Genomic DNA, 15,003 nt, shown 5'->3' with positions numbered 1-15,003 from the left:
TGCCTGACCCACGTCTGTACGATTACCCCGCTCCTGCCTGACCATCGCCTGTACGACCCCGCTCCTGCCTGACCATCGCCTGTACGACAACCCCGCTCCTGCCTGAACATCGCCTGTACGACAACCCCGCTCCTGCCTGACCATCGCCTGTACGACAACCCCGCTCCTGCCTGACCATCGCCTGTACGACAACCCCGCTCCTGCCTGACCATCGCCTGTACGACTACCACGCTCCTGCCTGACCATCGGCTGTACGACTACCACATCCCCCTTTGTGATCTTATTAAATCGCCCCTCCGGGCTTTACCGTTCCTTGCCTCCTCCTTTCCTGTTGCGCCTGGGTCCCAAAACCGAACTCTAACAGTAAGATCTGGCCAGTTTTGACCCAGCCAACATGGAGGAGAGACCTGCACCTCCTGGACCACTCCAAGCCCTCCAACAGACCCAAGCTGAGCAACTGCAGCAGGTATCCGACCTGGTCACCGCGCTCAGTGCCCGCCTGGCTCCGTTCCTGAACCCCACCGCTCCACCAAACCGGGAGCCCCATCTCGCCTCCCCGGCCCCCTACGACGGGACATTCCCCCTCTGCCGGGAGTTCCTCATGCAGTGTGAGTACGTGTTTGAGCTCCAGCCAAGCATGTACTCCACTGCGTCAGCTCGCATAGCCTACATCGCTAACCTAACCACGGGACGGGCTCGCCGCTGGGTCATGGCGGGTCGCGAAGGCGCAGCTGCCTACATGCAGGACTACACAGCCTTCGTGGCAGAATTCAGGACTGTGTTCGACCACGACGTCCACGGACAGGACGCGGACGCTGCTCTCTCCGCCCTCACCCAGGGTTCCAGCTCAGTAGCGGACTACGCCACGGAGTTCCGCATCCTCGCTGCCCGTTGCTCCTGGAACGAGTCTGCCCTGTACAGCGCCTTCCGACGGGGCCTGGGGGACGCCATGAAGGACAGCCTGGCTGGAGGAGACAGACCAGCGACCCTGAGCCAACTCGTCTCCCTCTCCATAGCCATAGACGAGCGCCACCGGAAACGCAGGCGCGAGCGGGCGCACCAACATCACAGCGCACCCAGACCGTCTCCGCCTCCCTCTGCCGGACTCTCTCGGCCTGCCCCGGCCTCCCTCGCCCCCCCAAACACCACTGGAGAGGAACCCATGCAACTGGGTTGGACCCGACTGACCCCTGCAGAGCGTGAGCACCGGGAACAGAACGGACTGTGCATTTACTGCGCTAGCCCAGCGCACGCCGTCGACTCCTGTTCCTCTGCACCTCCCAGGGCGGCAAAAAGAGTAGGCTCACTCGCCAGGGGGTACCGAGTAAGCCGGCTCATCCATCCCCAATCCCGGACCCGTGCCGCCAGGTTCACTGTCACCCTCGCCTGGCAGGGGCACACGCTCTCCGTCCCTGCTCTCATCGACTCCGGTGCTGACGAGAGCTTCGTGGACGTCCAGTTCGCCCACAAAGCGGCGCTCCCTATCTCCCCTCTGGAGAGGCCCCTCTCGGCCTTCGCTCTGGATGGCCATCCCATGGGTCCCATTACTCACCGGACCCTGCCCCTCACCCTCACAGCCTCGGGAAACCACGTGGAGAACATCCGCCCCTTCGTCATCCACTCTCCCGACGCTCCGTTCATCCTAGGAAGGCCCTGGCTGGAACTCCATACCCCTCATGTCTGCTGGAGCTCGGGGCACATCCTCAGCTGGAGCACCGCCTGCCACGCCCGCTGCCTCCGAGCTGCTCAGACCTCCACTCGGGTTGACCGACCCCGTCCCGCTCCTCCGGACCTCTCCACGGTCCCTTCGATGTACCACGACCTTGGGGAGGCCTTCAGTAAGGAGCGCGCCCGCACACTCCCCCCTCATCGACCCTACGACTGCGCCATCGAGCTCCACCCTGGCGCCCCTCTCCCAGCCAGTCGTCTCTACAACCTCTCCCTCCCGGAGAAAGCAGCCATGGATACCTACATCTCCGAGTGCTTGGCCGAGGGTCTCATCCGACCATCTCGATCCCAGGTGGCAGCGGGGTTCTTCTTCGTCAAGAAGAAGGGAGGAGATCTGAGGCCGTGCATCGACTACAGGCTGCTCAATAACATCACGGTTAAGAATAAATATCCACTCCCCCTCATGAGCTCCAACTTCGAACCCCTCATCGGTGCCACCATCTTCACCAAGTTGGATCTCAGGAACGCTTATCACCTGGTGCGTATCCGTGAGGGGGACGAATGGAAGACCACCTTCAAGACCTCCCGTGGCCACTACGAGTACCTCGTCATGCCCTTCGGCCTCACCAACGCCCCCGCCGTCTTTCAGGCGCTGATGAACGACGTGCTCAGGGACATGCTGGACGTCTTTGTGGTCCTTTACCTGGACGACATCCTGGTATTCTCCAGGAGCGCTGAGGAGCACGTCCAGCATGTCCGCATGGTCATCCAGCGTCTCCGGGAGAACCGCCTATATATCAAGGCGGAGAAGTGCACTTTTCACTCCTCGTCAGTGGAGTTCCTGGGGCTCATTGTGGAGGGAGGCCTGACGCGACCCGACCCCCGCAAGATCAAGACCGTGGTCGAATGGCCTCAACCCACGACCCGGAGGCAACTTCAGAGCTTCCTTGGCTTCGCCAACTTTTACCGCCGTTTCATACGGGACTACAGCCGGGTAGCAGCTCCCCTCACCCACCTCACCTCATCCCTGCGTCCGTTCGTCTGGACACCGGCTGCCAGCGCTGCCTTCTCCGCGCTCAAGAAGTGCTTCACCACCGCCCCGGTCCTTCTCCATCCTGACCCCTCCAGGCAGTTCGTGGTCGAGGTGGACGCATCGGACACAGGCATCGGTGCTGTTCTGTCCCAGCGGTCAGGGGAGGACCAGAAGTTGCACCCCTGTGCCTTCCTCTCCCGCCGGTTCTCCCCAGCGGAGGTGAATTACGACATCGGGAACAGAGAGTTGTTGGCGGTGGTGGGGGCCTTGGAGGAGTGGCGCCACTGGCTTGAGGGCGCCGAACACACCACCCTCGTCTGGTCAGACCATAAGAACCTGACCTTCATCCGGGCGGCCAAGCGCCTCAACTCCCGCCAGGTGCGGTGGTCCCAGTTCCTCGGGAGGTTTGATTTCACCCTCACCTTCCGGCCCGGCTCCCGCAACGCCAAGGCCGACGCGCTGTCCCGCCTCCACGCGCCCGAGGCGCCCCCCGCGGAGCCTGAGTCCATCCTGCCGGTCTCGCGTGTCATAGGGGTGGTCACAATGAACATCGAGGCAGTGGTGAGGCAGGCCCAACGCGCCCAACCCAGTCCGGCCAACGTTCCTCCTCGCAGGCTCTTCGTGCCTGACTCGGTCCGGTCCCGGGTGCTCCAGTGGGGCCATGCCAGCCGGTTTGCGTGCCATCCCGGGGTTCACCGCACCTTCTCCTTCCTGAGCCGACGGTTCTGGTGGCCCTCCATGAGGTCCGACGTCCGGGAGTTTGTGGTCGCCTGTCCCGTCTGCTCCCGCAGCAAGGCGTCTCACCAGCCCCCGGCTGGCCTCCTGCGTCCTCTCCCGGTCCCCAGCCGTCCCTGGTCCCACATCGCCCTGGACTTCATCACCGGTCTTCCCCCCTCCAGGGGCAACACGGTCATCCTCACCGTGGTGGACCGGTTCTCCAAGGCGGTCCATCTGGTGGCGCTCCCCAAGCTCCCGTCCTCTGCGGAGACAGCTGAACTCCTCGTCCAACATGTCTACCGGCTCCACGGTCTCCCCGGAGACATTGTCTCGGACCGTGGGCCTCAATTCACCTCCCAGGTCTGGAGGGCCTTCTGCAAGGAGATCGGCGCCACCATCAGCCTCCCTCTGGCTACCACCCGCAGACCAACGGCCAGGCCGAACGGGCCAACCAGAGCCTGGAGTCCGCTCTCCGCTGTGTGTCGGCTCTCCACCCCACCTCCTGGAGCAAGGACCTACCCTGGGTCGAATACTCCCTCAATGCCCTGACCAGCGCTGCCACTGGCAGGTCTCCGTTCGAGTCATCCCTCGGGTACCAGCCCCCGCTGTTCTCTCTCCAGGAGTCGGAGGCCTCCGTCCCCTCCGTCCAGGCCCACCTCAGCCGCTGTCGCCGTGTCTGGAGGGAGGTCCGCAGGGCCCTGCTCCGCTCCAACGAGCGCTCCTGCCGCGGGGCCAACCGCCGCCGCACTCCTGCTCCGGCGTATCGGCCCGGTCAACGTGTCTACCTCTCCACTGCTGATCTTCCGCTCCAGGTTCCCTCCAGGAAGCTGGCTCCGCGCTTCGTTGGGCCCTTCGAGATCGACCGTGTCCTGAACCCGGCTGCGGTACGTCTTAAGCTCCCTGCTTCCATGCGGGTACACCCTGTATTCCATGTGTCCAAGATCAAACCTGTCTCCTCGAGTCCTCTCATGCCTTCTGCCCCAGCTCCTCCGCCTCCCCAGATGGTCGACGGGCATCCCCAGTGGACGGTTCGGCGGCTGCTGAAGGTGCGCCGCCGGGGTCGGGGGTTCCAATACCTGGCGGATTGGGAGGGGTACGGCCCCGAGGAGTGCAGCTGGATCTCCAGGCAGCTCATTATGGACCCGTCTCTCCTCCGGGACTTCTACCGGGCCCATCCTGACGCCCCCGGTCGGTCGCCAGGTGGCTCCCCTCGGGGGGGGGGTCCTGTTACGGCTCGCATGCCCTCGCCTCCACAACCGCCTCCCTCTCTCCCCTCTGGGCCCGCTGCGCGCTCGGGGCGTCCTACGCGCTCTACCGCACGTCGCATCGGCCCGGGCATACAACGTTCTGACTCGCCGGAGTTTCCCCTCACTGCCGGGCGTTCCCCGTCTCCGGCCAGCTCCGCGGACTCGGCAGTCTCCTCCCTCTCCGATGACGAAGAGTTGGATCCCGACATGCCCAGCACATCGGCCCGTGCGCAAAGACAAGAACGGCGCGCTCGTCTCCGACGATGACGCGGGCGCGGCTCTACTCACCGGTTTCCAATTATCATCACCACACCTGTCCCTCGTTCTGCAATCACCTTCAACCTCTATAAGAACCTGGTCTACACTCCACTCATCGCCAGATCTTACCATAATACTCTTGTGGTAAAGTATAGCCTAGCCTACAATCTCCTTACCCGTATTTTGTAGTGTTTTTTCCCGTTCCCCGTTTGTGATTACTCTCACTCACCCTGCCTCCCCTCCTCATCTCTCCAGTTCCTGCCTGACCCACGTCTGTACGATTACCCCGCTCCTGCCTGACCATCGCCTGTACGACCCCGCTCCTGCCTGACCCACGTCTGTACGATTACCCCGCTCCTGCCTGACCATCGCCTGTACGACCCCGCTCCTGCCTGACCATCGCCTGTACGACAACCCCGCTCCTGCCTGAACATCGCCTGTACGACAACCCCGCTCCTGCCTGACCATCGCCTGTACGACAACCCCGCTCCTGCCTGACCATCGCCTGTACGACAACCCCGCTCCTGCCTGACCATCGCCTGTACGACTACCACGCTCCTGCCTGACCATCGGCTGTACGACTACCACATCCCCCTTTGTGATCTTATTAAATCGCCCCTCCGGGCTTTACCGTTCCTTGCCTCCTCCTTTCCTGTTGCGCCTGGGTCCCAAAACCGAACTCTAACAAGCTCCCAATAGCTACAGGTCGGTTGACTGCCTGGTCAACTGTATCGCTGATATAAATGCATGGATGACACACAACTTTCTCCAGCTCAATCAAGGTAAAACAGAGATAATGGTCATAGGTGATAAAACAGAAAGAGGGAGATTATCTACACATTTAAATACACTGGCACTAAACACCAAAAACCAGGTTAGAAATCTAGGTGTCATAGTCGACTCTGATCTCAACTTTGAATCTCATGTCAATAACATAACTAGCGTATCTTTCTATCATTTAAGAAACATAGCAAAAGTGCAATCCTTCCTTTCGAAGGCCGACACTGAAAGACTTATGCATGCATTTATAACCAGCAGACTGGACTATTGCAATGCCCTCTTTTGTGGCCTACCAAAGAAAACCATCAATGGTCTGCAAATTATACAAAACGCCGCGGCACGAGTCCTTACAAAATCCAGACGGAGTGCTCACATCACACCCGTCCTGAAGGCTCTGCATTGGCTACCTGTCAGCTTCAGAATAGACTTCTAGATTCTTCTACTGGTTTATAAATCACTCCACAACCGTGCTCCAAAATATATGTCTGACATGCTTGTTAGATATACACCAGCAAGATCCCTGAGGTCCTCTGGTGCCGAACTTCTGACAGTCCCAGCAGCCAGGACGAAGAGGCATGGAGAGGCAGTCCCAGCAGCCAGGACGAAGAGGCATGGAGAGGCAGCCTTCTGCCACTATATGCCCCCAGACTGGGGAACACTGCCAGAGAGCCTCAGATTGACTGAGACCCTGGAGACGTTCAAGCGAGACCTCAAAACGTATCTATTTAATCTCGCCTTTTAAACACCTCGCTGTATTGTCTGTTGTTGTTTTGATTTGTCTGTTATTGTTTCATGTCGTGTTTCTGTAAAGCACATTGCGTTGCAATTTGCAGGAAATGTGATAAATAAAGTATTGATTGATTGATTGATTGGCTGATTGATCGATCGATCGATTGATTGATTGATTGATTGATTGATTGATTGAAGAACCCTTTGTAATTATACCCAGGACCCCAGGGGATCCATGCACCCCGGGTAGAGAAACTCTGCCTGACAGGGAACTGTGTGTCCGGCTGTCTGGTATCAATGAGAAGTCAAGGCAGCGGACCTCTCCGGAGCTCAGGACACAGGACAGAATGGCGACAGTTACGTTCCACGTTTTTTTGTAGGCCTTCTTCTGTTGTGTTGTCTGTTTTCTATTCTCCCTCAGTTTTTTTGTCGTCTCCCAGGATCGGTTCCCTGCTCTTATCAGTCATGGTTTTCAGCCCTGTCCATTATCTGTCCAGCTGGCTCCCGCATGGTTCGTCCTCCAATGGTTCGTCCTACCTGCTCGTCTGTTGCCCTATCAGAGGGCGTGTTATTTAAATCCTCCCACTCCCCTCTTCGTTAGGTAGTGGCATTCTTTGTTAGTCAGACCACATTATTGCTGTATCTTTGTTTGCTGTGTGCTGTTTAGTTTGATCACTAGTCCTGCTGTATTGTGTTTGTTTTCATACCTGTTCACAACTCCTAGTAGGTCCCCCCCCCCCAGAGATAAGTATATCTCTGTCTAAATACATTAGGTTATTTTCCCCCCGGGCGGATGACATTTTGTGTTTTGGGGATTAGACAAGGCGGGACCGATAGTAAGCATAGTTAGTGAGGACGTTGTTCTGATTTTGTACTAGAGTAGGGTAGTGACAGGGAAGTGACAGGGATGTAGATCTAGGGCAGGAATTGTGTTTTGTTTTTTCTTTTGGTCCTGTCTGTTTTGTCGTCCTCCCCTTAGCTCTCCCGAGGTTCGCCTGGCCTCCTCATATTTGGGTTTACTGGTTTGTCACTATTCTTTATAATTGTTTGCATTAAACCCAATACATCCATGATTAAACCTCACTCCTGTTTCTTGCGTTTTACCCTGTTGTCTGTCGTCCCTGGGTTACAGTTCTATTGTCATTTTCTGTGCCGCTGCTTCCACACGGTCCCCTCCTCTCTGTCCCTAGACCTGCCATCTGAGAGGGGTCCGGAGCAGCAACTGAATCATGTTTGATGGACAGGAGAACCTCCGCATGCTGGTACCGTACCTGGTGTGTTCCGGACTGCCAGGAGAGTGAGGAGCCTGGCTGTGATTGGCTGGGCCACAGGCAGGAGCCACGCCTCTAGAGCGGACCGGCTCCCAATCTGGGTGGGGGACACGTGACGAGAACAACAAGGTCAAGTCCTGGAAGCCCAAGACACACGCAAGAGGTGTGATGAAGGTAGATGGCATCATCATCATCATCATCATCATTATCACCATGGTCTTTGTACCTTGTTGGTCGAAGACTCTGGGCTTAACGAACGAGGGCTTCACCACCTCGAACCACCAGAAGAGCTCAGCCATAAACACCAGGTAGTTACTCTTTAAAACACACACACAAACACAAGATCATTTCCACCAATTCGGAGAAAACCAATCATCAATCATGTTCAATACTGTTCAATAATAGCAAGAGTACGGAATTCCAAGAGGGGTCACTTAGTTGAATTTTAGGCACCCGTCTGAAGAGAGTGCTCATGTAGCGTCAGAACTATCAGAGTACATGTCCAGAGCTGGCCTTTCACCTGTTCCCAAAAGATTCTAACAGGCAAATGTTCACAAAAGTTTAGAAATTGAAGTTTGGACCGGTCAGTGCTAGCTACACTGAGGTGGTCAGGAGAGTAACCAGGTCCTCATCAACCCTGAGGTGGTCAGGAGAGTAACCAGGTCCTCATCAACACTGAGGTGGTCAGGAGAGTAACCAGGTCCTCATCAACACTGAGGTGGTCAGGAGAGTAACCAGGTCCTCATCAACCCTGAGGTGGTCAGGAGAGTAACCAGGTCCTCATCAACCCTGAGGTGGTCAGGAGAGTAACCAGGTCCTCATCAACCCTGAGGTGGTCAGGAGAGTAACCAGGTCCTCATCAACACTGAGGTGGTCAGGGACGAGCGTTCATGGTCAGTTGTCTTTGGTGCTGCTGTATTTTAGGGTGCTTTGATGGAGAAGTTATTCAGATTTATTTTTACACCATAAACTGTATATGTGTTACGGTCAATGTGAGAAAACGGGGAATGTGAGCTTTTCACGGTTATTGCGCACATTCCCCGACCTCGCGGGGAATGTAGGAGAAACATGTGCGTTTCTCACATCTCCCGGGTAATGTGCACATTCCCCGACCTTGCGGGAGATGTGAGAAATTGTTTAGTATTTCTCACATCTCCCGTACGGTCGGAGATTGTGCACATTAACCGGGAAATGCTTACAATTCCCGACCTTGCGGTAAATCTAGGAAAGCGCAACCGTATGCAAAACTTCTGCGCAGCCGGGTGGTGGGAGAGGGCTTATGTGACGCCTCAGAGGGCGTGCACCATAAGAGGCCCCCACGGTAGTTGGGCTAACGTTACTGGCGCACACCTGTGAGAGATTTTTCGTCTTTTCGTCTGTCTTTCGGCTAGCTAACGTGTAGGGTTCCTTTGGAGGTTCCCACCTTCCTGTTGTTGCAATGTTCCTTTTGCGTTTGTTAACTTGATCACCAGTGTATCCTCCTAATACTACTTACACTGTGTGCAGCATAGGCTATATTACTGTTGAAGGTAGACCACAGACTGTTATTAACTGAAGAGGAGGACTGGGACGAATGAAACACTTTTTGGTTTGATCAGATTTACACAGAAATTAATAAAGATGGAGATAAAAATTTTTGATGACAAACAACTTGTACATGTCCTTTACTAACCTATTAGTTGTAAGTTTCGTTCTGTGGTGTAACAGTTCAATTCAAGACGGCCGAGAACAGAAGATGTGCATTGTTTCTCTTGTCCCTGCCGTGCAGGGCGAGTGAAACATGAGTGGGACGAGTTAAACAGTGAGATTGTTTTGCTTATTGTGTTGCGTAGCCTCGCGGCTTGTAGGCAAATTATCTTAACTTTCAACACATGTATAATTAGACCCAATTTAATGTTTCCATTAATGCAATCGATGCTATGTATTCGAAAACCATGGGCAAAATGTCAAGCGCCTCTCGTTCTAAGCGCACGAGCCCTCTCCCACCACCCGGCTGCGCAGAGGTTTTGCATACGGTTGGATTTACCGCAAGGTCGGGAATTGTAAGCATTTCCCGGTTAATGTGCACTATCCCCGACCTTGCGGGAGATGTGAGAAATACTAACCAATTTCTCACATCTGTACAATATAAATAAAGCTTTGATTGATTGATTGATCTCCCGCAAGGTTGGGGAATGTGCACATTACCCGGGAGATGTGAGAAACGCACATGTTTCTCCTACATTCCCCGCGAGGTCGGAGAATGTGCGCAATAACCGGGAAAAGCTCACATTCCCCGTTTTCTCACATTGACCGTAACATAATATGTTACGGTCAATGTGAGAAAACGGGGAATGTGAGCTTTTCCCGGTTATTGCGCACATTCCCCGACCTGCATGCATTACTATGATCACCCTGTGTTTTATTACCCATCAAGAAGAGTCAACGTGCTGTTCCATCACCCCCCTAGTGAACCTGAGAGTGTGAATCTGGGTGGTCAGGGAAAGCGCTCAGCTGATCCAGGACCAGCTATCCAGGATATCAGGTGAGAGGAGCAGCATGTCTAATCAATTATGATTTAAGATGAGCCTGACCCTGAGGATCCTCTACAGCTCAGGCCCTGCTGTTGGTGCGATCGTATTCAATTGTAATTGATTAATTTGTAATAGATGTAGCAATATGTTGAATTTTGACCTGATTTGTATTTTGTTCTTTCAGAGCAGTGATGCTGAGCTGCTGTCTCTTGTTAACCCCACTGAGGGAGTCCTTCCACAGCGTGTGCTGACCTGCTGAGAGTGATGACGCCACCGATATCAGTGCCTGTAAACAGAACTGACCATGATGGCCATGTACTAGTTTACATTCCTGGGTATAAAGGTAGTAAGGTTGTAGAAGTATAGTCATTGTGAAGAGTATAACATCTTGACCACAGACGTCCCTGATGATCCACGGAACTGAGTTACACACAGAACACTGATCTCAACCTAGGAGAAAAGGGCCTTAAAGTGAGCCTGGTACCACCATCCCCCCCACCTCCCTCTGCCCCCCTCTCTCCTAGCCTGGTACCACCATCCTGTTCTCCCTCTGCCCCCCTCTCTCCTAGCCTGGTACCACCATCCTGTTCTCTCTCTGTCCTCCTCTCTCCTAGCCTGGTACGACCGTCCCCTTCTCTCTCTGTCCTCCTCTCTCCTAGCCTGGTACCACCATCCCCTTCTCTCTCTGTCCCCCTCTCTCCTAGCCTGGTACCACCATCCCCTTCTCTCTCTGTCCCCCTCTCTCCTAGCCTGGTACCACCATCCCCTTCTCTCTCTGTCCCCCTCTCTCCTAGCCTGGTACCACCATCCCCTTCTCTCTCTGTCCCCCTCTCTCCTAGCCTGGTACCACCATCCCCTTCTCTCTCTGTCCCCCTCTCTCCTAGCCTGGTACCACCATCCCCTTCTCTCCTAGCCTGGTACCACCATCCCCTTCTCTCCTAGCCTGGTACCACCATCCCCTTCTCTCTCTGTCCCTCTCTCTCCTAGCCTGGTACCACCATCCCCTTCTCTCTCTGTCCCCCTCTCTCCTAGCCTGGTACCACCATCCCCTTCTCTCTCTGTCCCCCTCTCTCCTAGCCTGGTATCACCATCCCCTTCTCTCTCTGTCTCCCTCTCTCCTAGCCTGGTACCACCATCCCCTTCTCTCTCTGTCCCTCTCTCTCCTAGCCTGGTACCACCATCCCCTTCTCTCTCTGTCCCCCTCTCTCTCCTAGCCTGGTACCACCATCCCCTTCTCTCTCTGTCCCCCTCTCTCTCCTAGCCTGGTACCACCATCCCCTTCTCTCTCTGTCCCCCTCTCTCTCCTAGCCTGGTACGACCATCCCCTTCTCTCTCTGTCTCCCTCTCTCCTAGCCTGGTACCACCATCCCCTTCTCTCTCTGTCCTCCTCTCTCCTAGCCTGGTACCACCATCCCCTTCTCTCTCTGTCCTCCTCTCTCCTAGCCTGGTACCACCATCCCCTTCTCTCTCTGTCCCCCTCTCTCCTAGCCTGGTACGACCATCCCCTTCTCTCTCTGTCCTCCTCTCTCCTAGCCTGGTACCACCATCCCCTTCTCTCTCTGTCCCCCTCTCTCCTAGCCTGGTACCACCATCCCCTTCTCTCTCTGTCCCCTCTCTCCTAGCCTGGTACCACCATCCCCTTCTCTCTCTGTCCCCCTCTCTCCTAGCCTGGTACCACCATCCCCTTCTCTCTCTGTCCCCCTCTCTCCTAGCCTGGTACCACCATCCCCTTCTCTCTCTGTCCCCCTCTCTCCTAGCCTGGTACGACCGTCCCCTTCTCTCTCTGTCCTCCTCTCTCCTAGCCTGGTACCACCATCCCCTTCTCTCTCTGTCTCCCTCTCTCCTAGCCTGGTACGACCATCCCGTTCTCACGAGCTCACATTCTGTTTCACTAACGCAGAATAGTCTGGCCTTCAGCTCCTCCAGAGCAATTATGCCAAAATCCAGACCATACTGGGCCAATCAGGGACTGTGTTTTAACTGATGTCCCGCCCCACAGTGGAAAGCAGCCCCTGATTGGTTCGTCTCCCTGCCGCTTGCTAAACAAACATGCCGGCTCCCGAAGCAACGAGTGGTAACGTTAACGTTAGAAGAATAAACGCAGCTATAAGTGCAGTTATTGCAGAAACAGACTTAATCACAACACTTAAACAAGAACAAGAGTATGCACTAGCGGAGTTTCTCGGTGGAAAAGACGTTTTTGCCGTTCTTCCGACTGGATTTGGCAAAAGTTTGCCGAACGCTGATTGGCTGAAGATGTTTGTCTGTCAAGGCAAGTACCCCCTCCCACATAATCACTCTCTATGGGGCGAAGGCCAGACCGATATTGCGGAGCGAAGCAGTGAGCTCACTAGATGGGGATGGTCCTACCAGGCTGATGAAGCAGTGAGCTGGCTAGATGGGGATGGTCCTACCAGGCTGATGAAGCAGTGAGCTAGATGGGGATGGTCCTACCAGGCTACCTTAAAGTGCCCAGCCTGGCACAGGTTGATCTAATCACAGCCCTGGAAAATAACTTTCGAAAAAGCATCACGTCAGTTATACACACAGATGGCTTGGGGGGGGGGGGGGTTATTTACCAGTAGTATGAAGGTTCTGAGTGAGTGTAACAGATTGGTGTGTGACAGGAAGGCGTGCCAAGAGGCGCTGATCTACATGGTCAAGTTATTGTTACGCATCAGAATCCATCACATCCTGCGGGAGGAAAACCACCGTATCTCTCAACCAAACCAGAAGAGAAACAGAACATTTATCAAAATAAGTCATCAGAAAAACAAACAGCTTCGTTGAGGAGAGCCCAGAATAACTGCTCCCAGGTATTAAAGTGAGTGGCCTGTTCCACTTCCTGCCCCTTCATGGTAGCAGGCTTGAAGGCCCCATGCTGTATCCGTCTATATAGAATGAGTAACTTGTATTTGTGCAGATTTAATTGTATATTTTCATGAAGATAAAAATAAAAAAAGAGTGAGATCGTAATAGTGGGAATTCCTGATTATTTATTATTTAGTAAATGCAAGTGTAAACATGAAAAGGTGAGTGCATGACAATGACAGCTAACAGAGCGGCACAGGTGAGCATCAACTTGACAGTCCAAAATGGCACAGCCCCTGGGCGTTTTGGTTCCATAGCAGAATGAATGAAGAAGAGAGTGTCGCCTCTTGGCATTCCATAATCTTTGATACTAGTAGGACTCTCTGTTGGTGTAAAGACAGCAGACATCCACCAGAGGGCAGCGAGAGAGAAACTATATTCTGTGATCAGACCCATCAATGGAACGGCCAGGGGAAAGGCCGTGTTGCTAGGTCACTACGATGATGCAGGTGTGTGTGTGTGTGTGTGCGTGTGTGTGTGTGTGCGTGTGTGTGTGTGTGCGTGTGTGTGTGTTAATGTCAAAGCTAAATATTGCCCTGATATTTCTTCATGCTTCAAGAAGGAAAGACGTGCCAGCTGGAATGCAGCTCAGCAGTGGCGTGCACAGACATTTTGGGGGGCAGGTGCTCAGTGAAAAATGTGGGCACCTAGCGCGGCGAGATGTTGACGGGGGGGGGGTGCTGACAGATAATTTGTATTTTGATTGGTGCACGAGTTGTTCTCAGAGGTGCTGACAGGGATTTTGATTGTCGCGCGAGTTGTTGACCAGGGGGTGGGGGGGGGGGCTTTTGCCCTGTTCGATTCGTTCGATCCACCCGATCCCCCCCCTGGCTACGGGCCTGTAGTATGGAGGGGTCATTTCTCCCTGGCTACGGGCCTGTAGTATGGAGGGGTCATTTCTCCCTGGCTATGGGCCTGTAGTATGGAGGGGTCATTTCTCCCTGGCTATGGGCCTGTAGTATGTAGGGGTCATTTCTCCCTGGCTATGGGCCTGTAGTATGGAGGGGTCATTTCTCCCTGGCTACGGGCCTGTAGTATGGAGGGGTCATTTCCCCCTGGCTATGGGCCTGTAGTATGGAGGGGTCATTTCTCCCTGGCTACAGGCCTGTAGTATGGAGGGGTCATTTCTCCCTGGCTACAGGCCTGTAGTATGTAGGGGTTGGTCATTTCTCTGCGTGAGAATAGTGAAGTGTGGCGTGTGAGCGAGTGAAGAGGCTGAAACGCGTGTGTCTGGGACTTGGCAGCCCTGTTTAAGCATAAGGTTAGGCTACTACATTCTGTAATACTAAATATTCAGCTTGTATACTGATAGCTTAAGCTTCACATACCAACAATAACAAGTCATCATTACATTAAATCCATTAATTGATTATGACTAGCGTCTAGCTTGTTAGGCAGGTGGGCAGTCGGCTAATTTAGGCTCAGCTGTTTGGCGCTGTATGAGACTTATTTCACAACAGAGACAAATACATGCAGGTTATAGTTTGGCATCTGAGGCTTAGGGGGCAAACAATACACTAGTTTTGTTTATGTGTTACCTGGCTGGTTAGCGGTCATCACTTGGGCACTCTGGATGGGGAAACGCGCTTTTCGCGTTTACCATTGACAAAGGAAGAGAGGGAGGGGAGGGGCACGGGTGTGTGCGGGGGTGGGGGGGCTGGCAAAATTGGCAACTCTAGCACCACCTCCTGTCTATCTGTGCACGTCCCTGCAGCTCAGTGTAGCAGGAAAGAACACATGGCGCTGAGCGTCCTCCATGTTGAACACATTAATGCTGGAGACGCAAACGATGACTCAGTCATTTGTAAAAGGAGCCTCACGTTATTTTGACAGAACATTTTACTTCTACAATGTCAAGACCACCATACAAGCCCACCATAAAACCAGCCTGCTGAAGCACAGAACCACACACGCAC

The 15,003-nt window shown here is 54.3% G+C and overlaps 1 protein-coding gene across 1 annotated transcript in view; it reads right to left on the bottom strand.

The window, feature by feature from the left end:
* The window catches only part of camsap2b (calmodulin regulated spectrin-associated protein family, member 2b), a gene marked incomplete at both ends in the record, with an annotated part of 190,165 nt that overhangs the window by 105,203 nt on the left and 69,959 nt on the right, over positions 1 to 15,003 (bottom strand). The window contains 2 exons of the mRNA XM_084457876.1: positions 7,704 to 7,800; positions 7,916 to 8,020. Coding sequence (XP_084314002.1) covers positions 7,704 to 7,800; positions 7,916 to 8,020 — 202 coding nt within the window. The remainder of the gene's footprint in view (positions 1 to 7,703; positions 7,801 to 7,915; positions 8,021 to 15,003) is intronic.

This window comes from Borostomias antarcticus (genome assembly GCF_949987555.1).
Source record: "Borostomias antarcticus genome assembly, chromosome: 24".
Lineage (NCBI taxonomy): Eukaryota > Metazoa > Chordata > Actinopteri > Stomiiformes > Stomiidae > Borostomias > Borostomias antarcticus.
Note: the sequence above shows the minus strand (reverse complement) of the source record. Positions and strands in the feature narration are given on the sequence as shown.